This window comes from Rana temporaria, chromosome 12, assembly GCF_905171775.1.
Source record: "Rana temporaria chromosome 12, aRanTem1.1, whole genome shotgun sequence".
Taxonomy (NCBI): Eukaryota; Metazoa; Chordata; class Amphibia; order Anura; family Ranidae; genus Rana; species Rana temporaria.
Genome location: NC_053500.1, coordinates 54,019,579 through 54,043,544, shown reverse-complemented (window position 1 = coordinate 54,043,544; position 23,966 = coordinate 54,019,579). Strand labels below are relative to the sequence as shown.

General features: G+C 43.1%; 1 protein-coding gene across 2 annotated transcripts in view; it reads left to right on the top strand.

Annotated features, from left to right (window-relative positions):
- Positions 1-23,757, top strand: part of LOC120919311 (proton channel OTOP2-like) — a 57,869-nt gene extending 34,112 nt beyond the window's left edge. For both annotated transcript variants that reach the window (XM_040331405.1, XM_040331406.1), the window contains 5 exons: positions 6,856-6,992; positions 9,641-9,699; positions 12,168-12,277; positions 20,947-21,779; positions 23,412-23,757. In XM_040331405.1, the coding sequence (XP_040187339.1) occupies positions 6,856-6,992; positions 9,641-9,699; positions 12,168-12,277; positions 20,947-21,779; positions 23,412-23,582 (1,310 nt within the window). In that variant the 3' untranslated portion in view covers positions 23,583-23,757. The remainder of the gene's footprint in view (positions 1-6,855; positions 6,993-9,640; positions 9,700-12,167; positions 12,278-20,946; positions 21,780-23,411) is intronic.
- Positions 23,758-23,966: the final 209 nt, after the last annotated feature.

The window sequence follows — 23,966 nt, the reverse complement described above, 5'->3', positions numbered from 1 at the left end:
GTTAAGACAGACACATTTTGCAATAGCAGAGAATAAAGCAAAAGCCATCAACAGAACCTCCCTCTGTGCTCCTAAATAAAAAAATTATATAAAAATATCCCGTTTAGTGCAAACTCAAATAAAATCTATAAATCAAAGCTCACATTACAGTGAACATAAACAATGTGCTACTTCATCAATAAACGTGCATCAATATACCTATAAAATAATAATTTAAATTATATTGTGATACAGAAAAATTGAAGATAATAATAATCTATATATAATAATAGATGATCCACCGCCAAGGGAAAATGCTTGCAGTCTGAGGCCTCGTGCACACGACCGAGGAACTCGTCGTAATTGAAACATAGTTTTCCTCGACGAGTTCCTTGTTAGGCTTGTCGTGAAACTTGACAAGCTTTCTTTGCGTACACACTGTCAAGACCAAATCTCCTCGTTCTCAAACGCGGTGACATACAACACATGCAACGGAAGGGGAAGTTCGATTCCACTGGCACAACCCTTGGGGCTGCTTTTACTAATCTCGTGTTACTGCGTGTTAAGTAAAAGTTTGGTAAGAGACGATTTGCACTTTTCAGACTGTTACAGCGTGACAAATGTGCTATCTCCATTACAAACGCTACTTTTACCGAAGGTGCGCTCCCGTCTCATACTTTATTCTGAGCATGCGCGGGTTTCTTAGCATACACACAAACGTGTTTCTCGTCGAAAACCAGCCAGACGAGGAACACGACGAGGAGATTGAGACTCCCGTTGAGGAAAAAGAGAACTTGTTCTTTTTTTTTCTCGTCGAGTTCCTCTACAGTTTTCTCGATGGAAAAACATACACGCGACCGTTTTCCTCTTCAAAAAAGCTCTATCACCAAGTTTCTTGATGGATTCTGTCGAGGAAAACAATCGTGTGTATGAGGCCTCAGTGTCAGCCACCTCTCATGCTCCATTAACCGCTCACCTTAATTTTATGACCCCTGTTTTGCCAGTCAGGTCAGTGGTTCCCTTTAAGGGAATTGGTGCTCCAAATTTTTGGGGGGGCGCAAACAAACAAAAGAACAAACAAAAAAAAACATCAATTGCAGCCTCACTGTGCCCATCAAATGCAGCCACTGTGACCATCAATTGCCACCACTGTGCCCATCAAATGCAGCCACTGTGCCCATCAATTGTCGCCACTGTGCCCATCAATTGTCGCCACTGTGCCATCAAATGCAGCCACTGTGCCATGCCATCAAATGCAGCCACTGTGCCATGCCATCAAATGCAGCCACTGTGCCATGCCATCAAACGCAGCCACTGTGCCGTGCCATCAATTATCGCCACTGTGCCCATCAATTGTCGCCACTGTGCCCATCAATTGCCTCCAGTTTGCCCCCTTTAAAAACCTCCTGATTGCTCCCACCCCTGTCGCCTGGCACTTGCCTATCTCGGGTCAGCCATCCTCCCTCCATGCTCCCTCGATGTCTTCTCCCGAGTCCCGCCCTCGATGTCGCTTCAGCCAATCAGGTTACCGGTAACCAGACAGGGTGAACCTGATTGGCCGAGATGCGTGTCAGTGTTAACCAGGGAACACACAGCATGTGCGTCCCCTGGTTAACTATTTGGAAGTCGATTATAGCCAACAGGCTGTAATCGGAAAGCCCATCAGAGCCGCTGGCTCTGATAGACACTTCCAAAAACCAACAAACTGCTGTTATTCAGATGGCCGGCGCTCATCAGGGGGCTGGCCATCTGAATAGTGGGCAGCAGTGGCGCAGGCAACAATACATAGATTCCTGTGCCCACTATGGTCGCACCGACGCTGGAATTGGCCATGGCACTATAACGTCCTCACTTCTCCAAATTTCCTATGACTCGGTGTCAGCATCCAAGTAAGCAGATGTACATATAGAGATGGGAAAAGAACACAGACAATCTGGTGCTCTCTGTATTAAATATTTATTAGGCTTAAAACAAAGAAATCTACTTACAATAAAAAGCACTTAAGCACCGCTACCTATTACATGCGTCAGTTACCAATCACACACAGAGATGGTCACTATATGACTCATGCTCCAGGCTCTGTCCCAATACACATTACATCCAGGGGTGTAGACTTCATCAGTAGGGGGTCTACTCATGAAGTCCATATTTTTAGAAATATAGACACAATGAAGAGTCTGTTTTTAGTTGTTGGAACACAATGAGGCAGAGTAAGGACACTTCAATGTATGCATATGTTTTTGTTTTTTTTTATAAGATACAGATAGTTCCTAAATGCCAGGATGCCATCAGGCAGATGTCACAGATGTAAAAGTATATCCAAACATATTAAAGCTATCCAATATTTAGAATATTTGGTGGCAGAATCGATGCTAAATAACAACCACACTAGCTTGCATGTACACACAGCGCACCAGAACAGGCAATTCATTCATTGGATAATTGATAGCAGTGCAGCTATTGTCTCGCACTGATCTCAATCATACCAATGACGCGCCCAGGGGCGGGGCCGAGTGATACAGTCAGCGGCTATATTCGCTGACTGTATCACCTTGGGAGAGAGCTTCCCATGAAGGGGGTTAGCTCTTGCAGGGAGGAGCCGAGACAATCGCCAAGGGACCCCAGAAGACGAGGATCAGCGCCACTCTGTGCAAAACGAGCTGCACAGTGGAGGCAAGTATGACTTTTTTTTTTATATTCAAAACTTTACAACCCCTTTAACCACTTTCCTACCGTAGGATGTCATATGATGTCCTGGACTTTAGAGGGGGATATCTGAATGATGGGTGCAGCTACAGGCATCATTCAGATATCCTTCTTTTCAGGCAGCGATTCTGTGCACCATAAGAATTATCATAGCGGCGGTTCCTTATAGGCGGCGGGAGGGGACATCTCCCTCCCGCCACCATCCGGTGCTTCTCTGGGCTCTCCCGGGCCATCAGAGGCCCGGAGAACGAATCGGCCACCGCCAGATGAGGAGGATAGAGATTTCTGGTGACCAGATGGTCAACGGTCTCTATGACCATCTCTATGACCGTCGGAGGCCCTGGCGCGACGTTATGACGTTATGACGTCACGCCCGGGTAACCCGGAAGTGAACAAAGCCGTAATCGCGAGTGAAAGCATGAGATCGGGATTTTTTTCCCGATCTTATGCTTTCCAGCCTGGAGGAGAGATGTGGGGTCTTATTGACCCCGCATCTCTCCATAAAGAGGACCTGTCACACACTATTCCTATAACAAGGGATGTTTACACTTTTTTTTTTTTTTTTTAAGTGTAAAAATAAAAAAAATTAAGTCAAATAAAAAATAAAATTAAAATTAAAAAATGTAAAACGCCCCTGCCCCCTGTAGCTCTCACTCAGAAGCGAACGTGCACGTAAGTCCTGCCCACATATGTAAACGTTGTTCAAACCACACAGGTGAGGTATCGCCACGTGCGTTCTAGCATCGACTATGGAGATTTTTAAGTACTGAAGTTTGGCGCCATTCCATGAGTGTGCGCAATTTTAAAGCGTGACAAGTTAGGTATCTATTTACTCGGCGTAACATCGTCTTTCACATTATACAAAAAAAATGGGCTAACTTCACTGTTTTGTTATTTTTTAATTCATGAAACAGTTTTTTTCAAAAACAAAAAGGCGTTTGAAAAATTATTGCCCAAATACCATGCGAGATAAAAAATTGCAATGACAGACACTTTATTCCCTAGGGTGTCTGCTAAAAAAATATTTATCATGTTTGGGGGTTCTGAGTAATTTTCTAGCAAAAAAAATATGATTTTTACATGAAGGAGAGAAGTGCCAGAATAGGCCCAGAATGGAAGTGGTTAATGGTGTGGTGGAATGCACCATCCCATAATTTAACTTTCTTGTACTAGGCAATGTGCAATCATTATAGTGTTATCAATGGTCATTACTAAGGGATCTATCTAAATATAGTAAAAGAGAAAACTTTGTAAATCTGAGCTAAAAGATCCAATAGATACATCCAGCTTAAGGTCCTTGGAAACCTCTTGCCCTTAGTGGTATTGCCAACCATCCAAATCCTGTACAGCTTCCCCAGTCGCTCCCAGGATATGACACAGCTTAAAGACAAAAAAGAAGAGAGAAGGAAGTGCATTGATCTAGTAAAGAGGGTGCAGCGATTTCCCCTGCTTTGTCATGTGACTTGGTGCTTGGCCGCTAGACCCATGCATAGTCGCATGGGTCTAGCGGTCACATACTCCCCCATATTTGGAAGCACTGGCTAGTTTGCACTGGTTGAAATAGAGAAGGGAGCAGCAGGAAAGAACGGACAAGGTGAGTACCTAGGGATTGGGGGGGTTTAAATTACATTGTCACTGTGCCCTGAATGTCCATAGTAGTAGTTAACTGTCTATAGTATACGCAAATGCAACTGTGAAGAAGGAGATACTAACAGACCAGCCTTTTGAAAATCAAATTCCACCAATACGAGTCAGGCCTCGTACACATGACCGAGGAACTTGTCGTAAATGAAACATCGTTTTCCTCGACGAGTTCCATGTTAGAGACGGTTCACACTGGGGCGACTCAGCCGCCTGACAAGTCGCGTCCCATTGTAGTCAATAGAACCGTTCTAATAGGAGCGCCGCAAGTCGCTCCGACTTAGAAAAAGGTTCTTGTACGACTTTGGGGGCGACTCGGGGCAACTTGCATTGACTTCTATACAAAAGTCATTTTGCAAGTCGCCTCTGAAGTCGTCTTCAGGAAGCCTTGCGGAGTCGCCCCGAAGTCGTGCCGCCCCAGTGTGAACCGGCTCTTATGCCGCGTACACACGATCATTTTTCGACATGAAAGAAAACTAAGGGCCAGATTCACAAAAAAGATACGACGGCATATCTCCTGATACGCAGTCGTATCTCTGAGATACGATTGTCGTATCTATGCGCCTGATTCATAGAATCAGTTACGCATAGATAGCCCTAAGATCCGACAGGTGTGATTGACTTACACCGTCAGATCTTAGGCTGCAATTCTAGGCCGGCCGCAAGTTGGCGATTCCATTGCGGTCGGCGTAGAATATGCAAATGACTAGTTACGCCGATTCAGGAACGTCCGCTTTTCCCGTCGCTCTAAATTTACATTGTTTCCGTAGAGATACGCGGCGTAAAACTAAGGGTGCCCTCTAGGTGGCCTAGCCAATGTTAAGTATGGCCATCGTTCCCGCGTCGAAATTTTAAATTTCACGTCGTTTGCGTAAGTCATCCGTAAATGGCGCTGGACGCCATTTACGTTAACGTCAAAACCAATGACGTCCTTGCGACGTCATTTAGCGCAATGCACGTCGGGAAATTTTAGGGACGGAGCATGCGCAGTACGTTTGGCGCGGGAACGTGCCTAATTTAAATGGTCCCCTCCCCATTTGAATTAGGCAGGCTTGTGCCGAGCGGATTTATGCTACGCCGCCGCAAGTTTACAGGTAAGTGCTTTGTGAATCAGGCACTTACGCTGTAAACTTGCGGCGGTGTAACGTAAATGGGATACGTTACGCCGCCGCAGCGTAACGCATTTGTATGTGAATCTGGCCCTATGTTTTTCCACCTTCATCATTAAAAACGACGTTGCCCACACACCATCGTTTTTAAAAAATGATGAACAAAGCGCGGTGACGTACAACGGCACTCTAAAGGGGAAGTTCTATTCGCCTTTGGGCTGCTTTAGCTGATTCCTTGTTAGTAAAAGACGATTCACGCTTTTTTGTCTGTTACATCGTGATGAATGTGCTTACTCCATTATGAACGGTAGTTTTACCAGAATGAGTGCTCCCATCTCATAACTTGCTTCTGAGCATGCACGTCATTTTAGCCCACACACGATCATTTTTTACAACTCGAAAAACGACATTTTTTTAAACGACGTTAAAAAATGCAGCATATTCGATTTTTTTTTTTACGTTTTTCAGAAACTGAAAAACGATGTGCAGCCCACACACGATCATTTTAAATGACGTTTTTAAAAACAACGTTTTCTTTCATGCCGAAAAATGATCGTGTGTCGAGAATCTTTCTTTGCGTACACACAGAAAAAATCTCGTCGTTCTCAAACGCGGTGACGTACAACACGTACAACGGCACTATAAAGGGGAAGTTTGATTCCACTGGCGCCACCCTTGGGGCTGCTTTTGCTAATCTCATGTTACTGTGTGTTAAGTAAAAGTTTGGTGAGAGACGATTCATGCTTTTCAGCGTGACGAATGTGCTATCTCCATTACAAACCCTACTTTTACCGAAGACACGCTCCCATCTCATACTTTATTCTGAGCGGGTTTCTAAGCATACACATGAACGTGTTTCTCATCGTAAACCATCCCGACGAGGAAATTGAGACTCCCGACGAGGAAAAGGAGAACTTGTTCTCTTTTTTTTCTCATCTAGTTCAACGACAGTTTTATCGACGAAAAACATACACACGACCGTTTTCCTCTGCAAAAAAGCTCTGCCACCAAGTTTCTTGATGGATTCTGTCAAGGAAAACGGTCGTGTGTACGAGGCCTCACTCTTAACTCATTCAGCTGTGTGTGCATGTGTCATTTGAGGCTAAACTATTGGGCTGTGTTAACAAAAAGTTTTTTTCAGCAATGCAGTTACAATTAGCCTGGTGAAAGGAAGTCAAGGGTTCTATCTGTTGCCCTGAAGTAGGTACATTTTAAATTATTATAGAAAATATAAATATAATAAGTAAGAATAAAATGAAAGTTTTGCTTTAAAAAATAAGAGTCCAATACATAAAATAAATTTAAAACACAAATTTTCTCTTTAAACACAATACTACACAATAAATGTAGATGTTGCAAATTTTGTCCGAAAAAGAAAAAAGTCTAAAATGTCCAATAACTATCTTTTTTTTTTCATTAGTGGGTCTGGCTTCCTTTGGAGCGTGCTCTTTCGTTATGGTTGTGTTAAAGATTTGTAAATCTGTCAATTTGATATCCTGTGAATCTCCAATCAAAATTGTTCACCCAGTCTTCCAGGGAGTGTTTCTTGTCATACAGGTCAGATATAGGCCCTAAATCCTGCAACCTTTTCTAATAACTGATATATAATTTGATATTATGTTATGTAACCGATGTGATTTTCGCTAACATGTACAACATTCGGATTGCATTTCAGTGATCTTAATTTTGTGAGGAGGGTGTGGTCATGGGGATAGAGTTTCCGTTATCTTAATTTTTTTACAGAGGGTGCCATACAGTGTAACCGCTTCTGGAGTGCCTCACGCACATATGAGGCAGGGCCGCCCCTCAGGGCAAAATCACATACCCGTACTTTTTTTTTTGATCGGGGGTGTGCATGCACGTCACCAGTAACCCCTCTCCCGCTGTCATTGTGCACAGGGACCCAATGTCAGTCGGGACCCACCGATCATTCCCAAGGTAGACAGAACGGCAGTCTGTCTATGTAAACAAGGCAGATCGCCGTTCTGTCAGAGGGGAAGATGGAGATCTTGTGTTTGTGCTAAGCAGGAACACAGATATTGTTACACCGAGTAAATTGACACCCAACATGTCATGCTTCAAAATTACACCTGCACGTGGAATGGCGACAAATTTTGACCCTTAAAAATCTCAATAGGCGACATTTAAAAATTTCAGCAGGTTGCCAGTTTTGAGTAACTGAGGGCTAGAATTATTGCTCTCACTCTAACGATCGCATCGATACCTCAAATGTGTAGTTTAAAAACGTTTTTTATATGCAAGTGTGACTGACATATGCGTTTGATTCTGTGCGCAAGCTCGGCGGGACGGGGCGCTTTAAATTATTTTATTTTTTTCTTATTTATTTTACTTTTTATTTTTACACTGTCCTGTTAAAAACATTTTTTGGGTCACTTGTATTTCTATTACAAGGAATGTAAACATCCTGTGTAATAGAAAAAAGCATGACAGGGCGTCTGTAATGTGAGATCTGGGGTCAAAAAGACCTCAGATCTCACATTTACAATTAAAAGCAATAAATAAATAAATGTCTTTTAAAAAAAAAATCCCCTTTAAGACCATTGGGCGGAAGTGACTTTGACGTCACTTCCACCATCCAATGGTATGGAGCCGAGCGGAGGCCATCTTTCCTTCACTCGCCACTCCTTCATGTGATTGGGTCCGCCACTACCGACAGCTTCAGTAGGCGGCTGGGATGACCGGAGCCCGGCTGGAGGGGGCACTCTCTCACCCCTGATAAAAGTGATCTTGCGGCAAAAACCACTTTTATCAGAAAGAGGCTATCTGCCGCCATTACCCTGGTATTCTACGTCAAAATGATTTAAAAAACTGATGTATAACGACGGTGGCCGGTTCATAAGTTGTTAGGCAAATATGATATACCGTACTTTTCTATCCATCTTCATATCATTGCAGGGCGGATGCAACGTCAAAACTTTACTTCTACCCAATGCTCTTAAAGGGACATTTTTTTTCTTTTTTCAAATGACATTTTTTTTTTCTTTTATTGCATTTTCATGTAAATATGAGATCTGATGTCTTTTTGACCCCAGATCTCATATTTTAAGAGGACCTGTCATGTTTTTTTTTCAATTACAAGGATGTTTACATTCCTTGTAATAGGAATAAAAGTTACATAATTTTTTTTCTAAAAGAACAGTGTAAAAAAAAATGTAATAAAAGGTAAAATAAATAAACAAATGTAAACGCGCCCAGTCCCACCAAGCTCGCGTGCAGAAGCGAAGGCATACATGAGTAGCACCTGCATATGAATATAGCGAGAGAAGTAATTCTAGCCCTAGATCTACTCTGTAACTCAAAACATGCAACCTGTAGAATTTTTTAAACATCGCCTATGAAGATTTTTAAGGGTAAAAGCATTGTCGCCATTCCACGAGCGGGAGCAAATTTGAAGCATGACATGTTGGGCATCAATTCACTCTGCATAACACTATCTTTCACAATATAAAAAAATTGGGCTAACTTTAAGGTTGTCTTATTTTTTAATTCAAAGAAGTGTATTTTTTCCAAAAAAAAGTGTGCTTGTAAGACTGCTGCGCAAAGTACTGCAATGACCGCCGTTTTATTCTCTAGGGTGTTAGAAAAAAATGTATAATGTTTGGGGGTTCTAAGTAATTTTCTAGCAAAAAAAAAAGATTTTAACTTGTAAACACCAAATCTCAGAAAGAGGCTCGGTCTTTAAGTGGTTAAATTGAATTTCTTTATTTTTTGCTGTTGAAGTCCCTTTCTGGAGATTTCTCTTTTCTTCCTGTCCTGAATGTGTAACAGGAGTTTGACCGATTTTGACAGTTGTCACCAGAACACGTGTCCTTATTCATAGATTTAACCTCTTGTTCTGGTGACAACTCTGAAATATTGGATTTCTCACTAATTTATTTTCTTATTACAGTGGTCACAGGACAAGAAGAGAGAGAACCTACCCAGAAGAGACAGCAAAAAAAAAACGTTGGGTTTCTCTGATTTGCTGTCACAGTGGTCACATGATTGGCAACCAGTCCTGCTCTCAATCATTACTAGAGATAGAGAGCTGTCTTTGACGGCTCAGTAACTGTGCTTTGAATCATTTTCTCGGGCCCAGTGATTCCTCGGGCTTTGGCTAACAGGAATATACATCTCTGCAGATTTTATGATCTTATGGACCCTTAGCTGTTGCTAATATGTATACTTTTTATCTCCACTCACAGACATACTTTCTCTGGGTATACAGTAAAGACTGTGTTCAGGTCCAGATGAATTTCACCAGGTAAGACAAGGATACGTTTTATAATCTTTATTTATAAGTTTTAATTTTACACAAAACAATACAAATATTACAATATCTTACATAACCCATACCCACCCATTTATCATTTTATACATGTATAAATCTGGTCTTATCGAATTACATAACCACAAATTATTTGCTAAAACTCCCCTTGTAATTTATCACACCCATATAGATACATTCCTGCACTCATATTTCCCTAAATCCTAACATAACGACTATACAACAACACCAAAAAAAAAATCAAAAATGAGACAAGAATAAGGACAAGAATATTTTGTGCTTTTTTTATTTCAATAGTGTTTATAAAAGTTTCAATCAATAAATATACAGAAACACAATACCAGGTATAGAACATTCCTAGCTTGTATGTCCAAAGAAGATCAGGTCTGCCATTTATTTGTAGTCAGGTTGAAAAAAGACAAAAGGTCCATCTAGTTCAACCAACAGGAAAATAAATAAATTGAAATCCTCCATGCGCACAATCCCATACCTACAGTTTATTCATAGGAAGAAAAAAAAACGCTATGAAGCATGCTCCAGTATCGGAAAAATTATTTCTAGATCCCCAAGGAGCCAATCAGATATTCCCAGGATCAACAATCCCTGGTGTTATTACCTATGTTGGTATTCAGTTATATTTTGTGTATTTATGAATGCATCCAACAGGGCCTATCGTCATTTCCATGTATGGCATATGATCTTATTTATCTAATACATCAGTGCACACTAGAAGCTTTTATAAGCATTTTTCTTTCTGCTCTTAGAAGCTAAATAGTGTAATCCTATGTGTCCATATGCACTACTTTAGGCTATTAGCATTTTTTGAGCTTCAGCATCTAGGAGCAGAAAAAAAATAGTTTTTGGGGAGCAGAAAAAAAAAGCTGAATGCTCCTAAACGCTCCTAAAAGCTCATAGCTGCTTCTAAATGCTACTAAAATGCTCCTTACAGCTTTTTTTTTTTCATGTACTGAAAAAATGCTAATTGATAAGATTTTTTCCTGACGCCAATACATGGCAGCATACATATGAAATCTCTGCACAACGCCCATTAAGGTGCCGTTATCCTTTTAGGGCACCCCAAATGCAATGCGCTTCTACTGTGCTTTTCACGTGGCATACTTACTGGAAAATTTTAAGGCAAGAGGCCTCGACCAGAACCATCTCGGCCATGATAGTCAAAACTATTCACCGGGCATATAGAGCGGCCAGGAAGGATCCGTGGGGAGTGGTTAGAGCTCACTCAACCAGGACAATGTCTTATTCTTGGGCGGCACGGACAGGAGTGTCTCTAGAGACAGTATGCAAAGTGCCTAGCTGGTCATCCCATCACACGTTCTTAAAACACTACAGGGTGGATTCAGCAGCTCTTACTAGAGTAGAGTTTGGGAGGAAAACTATCTAAGCTTCTATGTCTATTGTCAAATAAAGACTACGTTTGCAGCATTAAACCCTCCCTCTCAAAAGCTCATTATTTATCATATGTATGCTGCCATGTTAGCATCAGGAAAATGGAAAATGTTATCAAATTCTTACCGTAATTTAAATTTTCCTAATGCCAATACATGGCAGCATACAAACCCTCCCTCTGATCTTTGTGCTTTATACAGAGAATGGGGGAGGTAGCTCTCAGTCAGACTTTTATAGAGCTAAACAGGTCCTGTGGGTAGATATAGGGGTGGAGCTATATTATATGTATGCTGCCATGTATTGGCGTCAGGAAAGGAAAATTACGTTAAGTAGTTGATACAATTTTCCATGATCTTACTTCTTCTTGCATCAGAACGTGGTGGCAAACCACACAAACTACAACAATCTTTTTTTTATTTTTTTCAAGATGGGAAAGATCTAGAATTTAATTCAGGTTATTACTGCTTTGTGTGCCTTACTAACCCAGTGGCACCGTCTATCCTTCATTGTTTGTCCTGGTGTCTCAGGTGAAATGTTCCCAACTGGGTGACAGACAGCAATAAAAAACCCTGACAGAAGTATCAAATCCTCTATATCAGGGGTCTCCAAACTGCAGCCTGAGGGCCAAATGTGGACCTTTGCTTCTATCCGGCTCTTGGGGCATTATTCCTTCCACTGATGTGGGGCACTTTTCCTCCCACTAACACCAACAATGGGGCACTCTTTCTTCCACTGATACCATCTATGGGATACTATTCCTCCTACTAATAGGGGCACTACTCCTCCTATTGTCCACCAATCCTGAGGCCATATTTATTCTCACTGATGCCGACATTTTCTGCCCCTGCAGGCCACAATCCAGCCCTCCTAAAGTCTGAAGGACCATAAACTGGCCCTTTGTTTGAAAAGTTTGGAGATCTCTGCTCTATATGAAACTAAGAATAATCATCAAGGCATTTGTCAGGTTTTAAGCATTTTTTCAAAAAGCATTTTTTTGGATCTTAGTGGTTTTTTTTTAATGAATGCTTGTTTTTTAGGTTTGGCCTTATGCTGACTCTAATCACCAACCTCTCAATATGGATTGCAGCTGTGACTGATGAATTACTTCATCAGACTCCAAGTGAAGGTGGCCATAGATTGGTGAAAGGTAAGATTGTGTAAAATGAGCAAATATTACTCAGATAAATAGAAAGTAGAAATATCTTGAGCTAAGGTACTGACTCAAATACACAAGCATTGGATGAAGAAGCCCATTCAGTACTTGAGTGTTTTTGAGGGCCCATCCCAGCCAATTGGTAAACTTTCCTAAAGGGAGGCTCCATTGCAGTCTAGAGTATGACCAACATTTCTGTCAAACAATTCAGTAAGGTTTATTAAAAGTTCGATTTTTTTGTAAATTAATCAAATGCCAACGTGCCAACATGCCATTTCAAGAGTTACAGTGACGGGGGAGGCTGGACAACACATGTTCTCCGAACCCAGCCTACACATAGAGATTTGATTGGCACAACATTAGCTTAGGTTTTAAGCAAACCTGTTATTCACTACTACATGGCAAAGCAAAATTTTAGGGATGCTGAGGACCCCTTATTCAGATAAGTTGTCTGCCTCAGGGAGGGCTTCTCAGCGACCCCAAAACATTGCATTGGTAGCCAATAAATGGTTGCTGATGTCCTATGCTAATGTATGCCAGTGATATCTGTAACGGCTACCCAGCTAGGGAGATGGTCTCAGCCGTTGGAGAAGTCCTTTTCCCTGGCAAGCTACGATATGCAAGTACCGCCGGTATCCCCGTCCAATAGATCCAGAGAGAGAGAGAGAATTCCCCTTCCCGAACGAGACAAGGCTACGTTGAAGGGTCAAACAAGACTGTCTTTTATTGCACATTTCACCTCGCTTTTATATATGGTTACAAACTTACATGAACAATGACACTCTCCGCCCCCCCCCCCCCTTCACACACATATTTTGAAATAATGACATTCCCTTGAGCCAATCAGTCTCTAGACGTTCGGCTCCAACCTTATATTTAACATGACTTGATCAGACAATAGAATTCAATTAACCTTTAAAACAATTATACACTCCCACATAACAGCCTATGTATGTTGAGGGGATTAACTACACAAAGGAGAGTCCATTAGCTATGCAAAGGGAATATTAGCATTCAGCAGTGAAAAAGTCCCTTGTATAATTAACCCGTTGAGCTCAGAATACAAGTCATGCAGTCCTCTGTAGGCAGAATAGTTCATAAGTCTGTTACACTACTCCCCTTTTGCGGAACACTCCGGCAGACCCGGATTGATCCTTTTCGGGTCAACTTGGGGATGTTCGGTCTGCTGTTAAGGTAAAAGTTCCGTTTGCCTGGACAGTCCGTCGGCCGTCCCATTGGCTTACCAGGTCGGTAGCTGATGGTGAAGGTGAATAATGGAATTCAATTCTGGAACAGTCACTTGCTTTGCTCTCTCAATGGCTCCCAAAACCTGTTGCTGATGCTCTTGGGACAGATACGGCACCACCTGGATGCAAATCCCATTTAATCTTTTGACAATTTCCGCCTGTTTGAGCATTTCAATGTTCAAGCCACGGGACATCTCATAATACATGACGTAGTGTCGTTGCATCTCTGATTTCTCACTGGCCAACTTGTCACATTCCCATTTTAGACTGTGATATTGTGCCGGATCTACAGTACATGTCGGGGAAGGTAGTCTTACCCGGGTCTCAGCAGCAAGCGAGTTGATTCCAGCAACGCGGGTGGTCACGGGACAAGCAGCAGCAGGTGTAGGTAAATAAGCCGAAGTCAGAGGGCCAATGTCGTTGCCCAGCACCACCTCAGCAGGTAGGTTGTCCATGATACCAACTGTGGTCTTTCCTGACCCGGCTCCCCAGTCTAAGTGCACCCGGGCGGTGGGTACGCGAAATACAGCACCCCCTGCGACCCGGACGGCAACTGTGCGAGTGGACACATTCTCTGGCTTTACCAGATGTTTTTGAATCAGAGTGATAGTAGTCCCGGAATCTCTTAGGCCTTGTGCTACTTGTCCATTCACCCGTACCTCCTGACGGTGATGCTGACGGTTATCCGGAGAGGTAGCTGTATTGGGTCTGCCTCATACCAAATTCCCAGGCATTCCTCAGGGCCCCCCTCGGTCTCCAGGCAGTGGGCCGCAGAGGGACGTGATGGAGTGACCTCTGTGTTGGGTGTTGTGCGTCTCCAGTTGTTATCTGTAGCTCTCAAAGGGCAATAACGAGCAATATGTCCCGTGTCGATGCAGTGATGGCACGTCACCCTAGGCGAATCCCGGGGGTAGTTGCTAGGCCCCTGAGGACGTGGTGGGACTGGAGCCCGAAACTCTGGGCGTGGGGTGACGGTTGGAGTACGCGGTTCTACCTTCTGAGCCAGCCGCGTAGTACCCTGGCTTACTTTCCTTGTCTCCGCGTACTCATCTGCTAGCCGAGCCGCCTCGTTTAAGTTAGCGGGACGGCGATCTCGTACCCAGTCTTGTATGTCTGCGGCCAGGTCTTGGAAGAAATGTTCCATTAGGAACAGCTGCAATACTTCCTCCCCGGTGTTGGCCTTGCACCCTTGGACCCAAAGGAATGCCACCCTTTGTAACTGGTTGGCCCATTCCATGTGGGAGTCCACAGCCTTCTTCTTGGACTCCCGGAAGCGCCGGCGGTAGGCTTCTGGCGTTACGGCATATCGGGTTAGCAGCGCCTTCTTAACTTGCTGGTATTGTAAAATATCCTCTGGAGCGAGAGCCCGAAAGGCTTCATTGGCTTTGCCCGACAATTTCCCCGACAAAATAGTGACCCATTGGTCTGGTGGTACCTGGTGTAGTGAGCACTGCCTCTCAAAATCCGCCAAATATCCATCGATTTCCTCCTCACTTTCTACAAAAGCTTTAAATGCAGTGAACGGTATTTTCTTTCCTGTAGCCACGGGTGGGGGGGTAGGAACTTCAGGTGTAATGGGCTGTCTCGCTCTTACCAGTTCCAGTTCTTGTCCCCTCTTCGTTTGTATCTCCTCCCTTGCTTCCCGGAACAGCTGGTTGATTAGTTCCACAGACGTTTCTGGATACAAGGATAATCTTCGCTGTACAATCCCAGTAATTACATCTTCCTCGCTGACCGGTACAAGGGGCTCAGTTCCTTCCATGGATCCATCCATTTCGTCCAGCTCCAGCAGGTCTGCTATCAGCTCCCTCCGTGGTCTGTTGCTGGCGCTCCTACCACGACTCTCCAATAGATCTTTTAGTGTGGATCTTTTCAGCCTGGCGTACTGCGACTCCATTCAGCACTTGCTCTTTGGATAAAAGGACCATCCCAGTGCTGCCAACCAATGTAACGGCTACCCAGCTAGGGAGAGGGTCTCAGCCGTTGGAGAAGTCCTTTTCCCTGGCAAGCTACGATATGCAAGTACCGCCGGTATCCCCGTCCAATAGATCCAGAAAGAGAGAGAGAATTCCCCTTCCCGAACGAGACAAGGCTACGTTGAAGGGTCAAACAAGACTGTCTTTTATTGCACATTTCACCTCGCTTTTTATATGGTTACAAACTTACATGAACAATGACACTCTCCGCCCCCCCCCCCCCCCCCTTCACACACATACTTTGAAATAATGACATTCCCTTGAGCCAATCAGTCTCTAGACGTTCGGCTCCAACCTTATATTTATCATGACTTGATCAGACAATAGAATTCAATTAACCTTTAAAACAATTATACACTCCCACATAACAGCCTCCGCATGTTGAGGGGATTAACTACACAAAGGAGAGTCCATTAGCTATGCAAAGGGAATATTAGCATTCAGCAGTGAAAAAGTCCCTTGTATAATTAACCCTTTGAGCTCAGAATACAAGTCATGCAGTCCTCTGTAGGCAGAATAGTTCATAGGTCTGTTACAATATCTAATTATTAAAACTTTGTGTTTTGAAGGCATCATCTATCACTTCACTGCAGCACCCAGGAGTTCATGGTCTATGGCTGTAATGAGTGCTGTAGATCATAAAAATATATTCACTTGGCACCAAGTTTGTCATGGACGTCAGGTACAGGGGAATGATGCGTTAGGTGTTACTATTCATCATTCCTTATGCCAGCATGCTAATATCCAGAGTAGTAACTAGAACCTTTAGTGCCCTGTTGCAAGAAACCATGAAGGGCCTCCTGACCCCTGTTCCATCATTCCATTGTTTTTGGGGCCTTTTCACTAATCCCGACAGTTGCGGCTGTTGCTAAACTTTTTTGGGGGTGGGCGGCAAACAAATTCCCCCCAGGTCCACACTCACCCCTCCAGAGCCAGAAGAGTGCCTACGCAGCCTGAATTTAAAGTAGATGTAAACCCTCTGGGACAAGTTACACCTACAGGCTTACCTGTAGGTGCTTGCAATATCTCCGAGACCTACACGAGATATTTGCAAATTCCCCGAGCAACGACTTCAACGGCGCATGCACCGTCTTGAAAGGGCACATCAAGACGATTTGCGCTTTTCACTCTTTGTGCTTTTCAGTCCGTTACAGTGTGACGAATGTGCTATCTCCATTACATACGCTAGTTTTACCAGAACGAGCGCTCCCATCTCTAGGTGACATTACTTTTTTTTCCCGCATACACACGATCGGAATTTCTGACAAGAAAAGTTTGATGTGAGCTTTTGGTTGGAAATTCCGACCGTGTGTAGGCTCCATTGGACATTTTCTGTCAGAATTCGAGAGCTGGTTCTCAAATTTTCCGACGGCAAAAGTTCTTGTCGGAAATTCTGATCGTCTGTATGCAATTCTGATGCGCAAAAATCCTATGCATGCTCGGAATCATTGAACTTGATTTTTCTCGGCTCGTCGTAGTGTTGTACATCACCGTGTTCTTGACGGTCAGAATTTCTGACAACATTTGTGTGACCATGTGTATGCAACTCAAGTTTGAGCCAACATTCCACTGGAAAAAAATCCACGGTTTTCTTGTTGGAAATTCCGATCGTGTGTACGCGGCATAACTGTGCTATTTGGCATGTAGACACTTGGGCCCAGATTCTCAAAGGAGATATGATGGCGTATCTCCAGATACGCCGTAGTATCTCTGAGTCTGAGCCGTCGTATCTATGCGCCTGATTCTTAGAATCAGTTACGCATAGATTTGTATAAGATCCGACCGGCGTAAGTCTCTTACGCCGTCAGATCTTAACTGCATATTTACGCTGGCCGCTAGGGGCGTGTACGCTGATTTACGCCTAGAAATATGTAAATCAGCTAGATACGCGAATTCACGAACGTACGCCCGGCCGACGCAGTACAGATACGCCGTTTACGTTAGGCTTTTCCCGGCGTAAAGTTACCCCTGCTATATGAGGCGTAGATGCGGCGTACCAATGTTAAGTAAAATTTTACGTTGTTTGAGTATGTCATTCACGAATAGGGCTGGGCGTCATTTAGGTTCACGTCGAAAGCATTGGCTTCTTGCTGGTTAATTTGGAGCATGCGCACTGGGATACTTTCACGGACGGCGAATGCGCCGTTCGTTAAAAGCGTCATTTACGTGGGGTCACATAAAATTAACATAACACACGCCACATCTACCACATTTGAATTAGGCGGGCTCGCGCCAGCCTATTTACGCTACTCCGCCGCAACTTTCGTTTGAGAATACGGCACTTGCCTGTAAATTTGCTACGTTACGCCCGCACAAAGATACGTCATTCTACGTGAATTCGGGCCTTTGTCTAGATTGTATCTGTGCTAATTGAGATTCAGACATATAGGCTGGCATTTTTAAAAACAGTCGCTGTGAAGGCACGCAAATTAAACATTGGGCCTTCCTTTCACACTGCATTGTTAGAAAGCTATGCATGTTCCAAACTAAGTCCAAGCACTGCATTGTTAACATGCTTTGCATAATATGAATTAATGTTTTCCTGTCTCGCATGACTTTTGATGCTACAAATGATTATAAAACAATATGACTCTGGTCCCTCACGTTTGTTTGGATCATGACAAAAAAGCATCTTTTTATAAAATAATTCTTTCACCAATGTCAGTGCAAGCTAAACAAAATCTAAGAGATTGACCCATGTATCATCAGCTCCATCTAGTGGCCAAAATTCAGTATGGCTTCCTCATTGAGATATTTCAGAAAAACAATATTATTATTATTATCATTATACAGGATTTATATAGCGCCAACAGTTTGCGCAGTGCTTTACAACACGGGACAGACAGTACAGTTACAATACAGATCAATACAGGAAAGATCAGAGGGCCCTACTCATTATTATTTGATGTTATTAAAAAACGATCTTCCCTTTTAATTCAGCAACCCCTGTAAATTTTCTTTAAAAATCAACACAATATGGCAAACTGTAGGTGTCATGTTTGTGTGATTGGCTCCTTGATTTTCTCCAAAGTCTGCAGTAAGATACAAGTGAAGTTTTAGGCACCCCATGTGATAGGAATTTCAGTTTAGAATATAGAATTTAGATACTCCCCAAGGGTTAATAATGAATGCAGGCCCTGCAACTGTTCTTATTAGAACACTGAAGCTGCATACACACGACCATTTTTCATGTCATGGAAAAAAACAACGTTTTTATCAACGTGATTCTTGTCAAGCATGCCTTGCATACACACGATTGTGAAAAAAAATGCTCCAGCAAAGCACGGTGATGTACAATGGCACTATAAAGGGGAAGTTCCATTCAAATGGTGCCACCCTTTAGGCTGAGTATGCAAATGTTCCTTCTCATAACTTGCTTCTGAGCATGCGCTTTTTTTCCCCCCCGTCGTTAAAGCGTACACACAACCGTTTTTCATGACGAGAAAAACGACAACGTGAAAAACAACGAGAAAATAGAGCAGGTTCTAAATTTTTAATGGCCACGTTGAGAAAAATGCTCTGGAGCCTACACACTACCGTTTTTAACAACCAATTAAAAAAATGGCATTTTTTTTGTCAAGAAAAACGGTCTTGTGTACGTGGCATGACAGTGCACCAGGTGAATTATAATGAACCAATAAGATTATGTGGGAGGAGAGGCTATCATCGAATACTGGCACAATCCCCTACAACAGGTAGAGTACAGTAAAATCTTGGATTGCGGGCAGAATTTGTTCCAGAAACATGCTTGTAATCCAAAGCACTTGTATATCAAAGCGAATTTCCCCATACAAAATAATTGAAACTCAAATGATTCGGTCCACAACCATTTAATCATAAGTTCTTCAGTTTATAGTTCATGTAAAAAGATTATAGTAATGTGATAGGTTGTGTAACCATAAAATGTCCATCCACAAATGGAAGTCTCCACAAGGGGATTGGAAGCAAAGTCCAGCAGGAGCTACAGAGTATAAAAGATGAGAGAGGCACCTCGAAGTGTAGCAATATGTTGCTAAATGTTGTACCTTCATTTAATATAACTATATTGCTACACTAAGGCCGGGTACTCACGAGCAAACATGTACGGTGAAACCGGTCCGTCGGACCGTTTTCACCGTACATGCCTGCCAGAGGGCTTCTGTACGATGGTTGTACTAACCATCGTACAGAAGTCCGCGCGTAAACACTACGCGGGGCGTGTCCGCGTCGTCGCCGCGACGATGACGCGGCGACGTGGGCGGGCCTGCCATTTAAAGTCTTCCACGCATGCGTCAAAGTCATTCGACGCATGCGAGGGTCGGCGGGCGCTCGGACATGTACGGTAGGTCTGTACTGACGACCGTACATGTCCGAGCGGGCAGGATTCCAGCGGACGGTTTTAAAACACGTCCAGGAATATTTGCCCGCTGGGAAAAGGCCCGGCGGGGCAAATGTTTGCTGGAATTCGGCCCGCTCGCGCCTATACACGACCGAACATGTATGCTGAATCTGGCCTGCGGACCAGTTTCAGCATACATGTTTGGTCGTGTGTACGGGGCCTTAGAGGCACCTCTCTTCTCTTTTATACTCAGTTGTGACATGACGCTACTCTTATATCAAGACATCGCTTGTATATCAAGTCAAAAATTATTAAAAAAAGTAACTTGTCTTGCAAAATGCTCTCAAATCTAGTTACTCTCAAACCAAGGTTTTACTGTATATTGAAAAGGGGTCCTCACATATCCCTTAAAGGGGAGAATGTGCGAAGCGAAGGGGGATTTATAGATTCCAAAAACAGTATCAACTACTATTCTGGATTTTTTTATATAGGCAACTCCTATCCTCATATTGATTAGTGGTTCCAAATTAATAATAGCTACTGCAGTAGGCAAGAGACACAAAAAAAATACACTCCGCATCTTTCCAAATAACTATTCTCCTTTATTTTTACGCAATTGAAAGTTTTTATACACATGATTACAAAGGTATCACATTAATATTACAAGTGTACTTTTATGGTACCAAGGGAAGGAAGATTATTTACAGGAGAGAAGATCAGTGTGGCAGGGAGCATTTACTAGAACGGATCCTTTGTAGTTCCCCTGCAGCAGCGGAAATCTGGTGGGAAGGGGAGGAGATGAAGTCAGCCTTCAGCTGCTGCAGGGGGAGACATACAGGGGATTAGTTCCCCCCATGCCGCACTGGTCACTCTCTCCTGTCCATGATCCGATTCCTCCTGTTGCCTGGGCCTCCCTGCTGAACTGATGTGGAGGACCGGTGGTACCCCTTACCAGTATCCCTGCCTAGATGTGACCAGGGACTTAGCATTGATTTAAAACGTGTCAGTTTGCATTTATATCTGTGTCTCTTTATTCTGTCAGCTATCCAATTTAGGATAATGATGATTCTCTCTTTCCATATGCCTACATGTACCTAACACAATCTTCCCAATTTCTTACAGCTGCACCTTCTGGATGTTCCTGTGACAGCGCTGTTTGTAAATCTTTTGAGACTGGATATTGGTATCTGTACCCCTTCAATATCGAGTACAGCCTGTTTGCTTCAGCCCTGTCCTACGTGATGTGGAAGAATGTGGGTCGCACATTGGATAACGACTCCCACTCCTCACATCATTCTGTACGTCTGCCGAGACTCTTTGTAGGCGTTATCCTCGGAGTTGGGGTCTTTATAGCCGGTCTGGTTATATTTATCATTTATGAAATTGAAATCTCATCTGAGACCAAGGAGCAAGTTCTGAAAATGTTTTACATTTTCCACATTGTGGCTTTCGCTCTCATGTCTCTTGCCTGTGTTGCTGGCTCCATAATCTTTAGGTTTGAAGAAAGGGATGCAGACAGCCACAAGAACCCTACACGTAGCCTTGATGTTGGCCTGCTCATAATAGCGGCTCTGGGAAAATTTATAATACAATATTTCTCAGTTATAGCGGTTATTGCCACAGCTGCCAAAGAACTCAGAGACGTTCTCAACCTGGTGTACTCAATACTTATGATAGTCCAACTCACGGTTCAAAACATCTTTATTATTGAGGGAATTCACAGACAGGCAGCTCACGATGAACACGAGGATCATGACAACGCAGTGGAACATAATGGCAGACCTGAAATTTACGTCAATACAGTGGCCACAGATTCTCAGGACAATCATTTAGGAGCTGAACATGGGCATGAAGTTGACGCAAACCCACACTCTAGTTCAAGGAGGACCCGCAAGAATTGGAATAGGAGGATTGTAAAGGAGCTCTCGTTGTTCTTGCTGTTTTCCAACATCATTGTAAGTTAAATCTTTTTGTTAAAGGAAAACAAAACAAAATTCCGAGGTGAGTTTGGTCGGGCAAAAGCCTGATCGTGTGTACGAGGCATTAGAGGCCTCTCTTTCTCGTGAACTTGTATTTTAACTCCACCTGGAATGGTTCCCTTCCTCTCAAGAGACATCCTATGGAAAGTCATTGTTAAAGCTTAACCACTTCAGCCCCGGAAGGATTTAGCCCTTCCTGACCAAGCCCATTTTTGCGATTCGGCACTGCGTCGCTTTAACTGACAATTGCGCGGTGCGGTGCGTGCGATGCTGTACCCAAACAAAATTGACGTACCTTTTTTCCCACAAACAGAGCTTTCATTTGGTGGTATTTGATCACCTCTGAGGCCCCGTACACACGACAGAGGAACTCGACGTGCTTGGCACGTCGAGTTCCTCGTCGAGTTTTGGGATGAAGCCGCCGAGGAGCTCGGCGGGCCGGCTTCTCCCATAGAAGAACGAGGACAACGAGAAAATAGAGAACATGTTCTCTATTTTCTCGTCGAGTTCCTCGGCGGCTCCATCGAGCCAAAACTGTACAGACGACAGAGATTCTCGGCAGAATCCGGGTTTTGACCGAGTTTCTCGGCGAATTCTGCCGAGAATCTCTGTCGTGTGTACGAGGCCTGAGGGTTTTATTTTTTACGCTATAAACAAAAAAATAGCGACAAATTTGTCAAAAAAAGCAATAATAAATATCTCCATAAAATATATAAAAAATATAAAATTCCTTCCTCAGTTTAGGCCAATATGTATTCTCTTACATATTTTTGGTTAAAAAATCGCAATAAGCATTTATTGATTGGTTTGTGCAAAAGTTATAGAAACTACAAAATAGGGGATAGATTTATGGCATTTTTATTATGATTTTTTAATTTTCTTTTTACTAATGGAGGCGTTCTGTGATTTTTATCGTGACTGTGACATTGCGGCGGACAGATTGGACACTTTTGACAATTTTTTGGGACCATTGACATTTATAGAGCGATCAGTGCTATAAAAATGCACTGATTACTGTATAAATGTCACTGACAGGGAAGGGGTTAACACTAGGGGGCGATCGAGGAGTTAACTATGTTCCCTCACTGCGTTCTAACTGTGTGGGGAAGGGACTAACTAGGAGAGATGACATATGGCTGTTTCTACTTTGTAGAAACACACAATCTGTCTCCTCTGACAGCACAGGGATTTGTGTGTTGCGTGGGGCCGGCGGCGATCACGCCCGCCGGCCGCACGCATCCGGTCCCCATAGGTTAATGCAGTAGTATTACAGATCAACAGTAGTATTACAGATCAACCAGATGCTGACGTACGTGATGACGTCACAAGATCGGCTCCGAAACAGATCTTTGGATGTCATTGTGTATGCCTGCAGCTGGTTCCTGCAGCAGGGCTTGGATCTGTAATCTTTCTGATACTTGTAAGTGCATTAACCTGTCAATAAATTCGATTGGATTTTACTGCACTTTGAAGTTCGGGATCTGGACCGCATGCTTAGTTCTGAATCATACAATAACTTGTATTTAATATGAATTTTTACGTTTCCTTATCTCGAAGTTCTGGACTATACCAGAAGTTGTCTCTAATGAATGTTTCCTTTTCACTTAGTTCTGGATCATCCCTGCCTTTGGCGCCCGTCCTAAGTTTGACAATGACCGGGAGCTGAACTTCTATGGGAACACAATGTGGACCTCTATTGTCAACATTGGCCTTCCTTTTGGGATCTTCTACAGAATGCATGCTGTCGCCAGCCTTTTTGAAGTATATGTTCTATCGTGATACCACTGGTATATATTTATATCATTTTCCTAATGAACCTTATGTTCGTCGTCCATCATTACGGAAAAGGAAACATCTGCCTGCGATGACTCCATTCCTGTGCTATTTTACATTTTCATGACCTCACATACCTGGAAAATAAGAAAACTGAATAAACTGTGCATGATTATCTCTACCTCTGACGTTGTGTTCTAAGACTGGTTTTGATAAAATGAAGGAGGTTTTCAGCTTTGTGATGACTGAACACATTTTTTCCTGATTGTTTAAAACAACAAAGATAGTCTGCTACTCGTGTCTTTGGGTGAGGTAACACCACAAAATGCTACGCCTCGTGTGAAACAATGAGTTTATTTGAGGGCTATTGACAAAATTACCACTTTATAT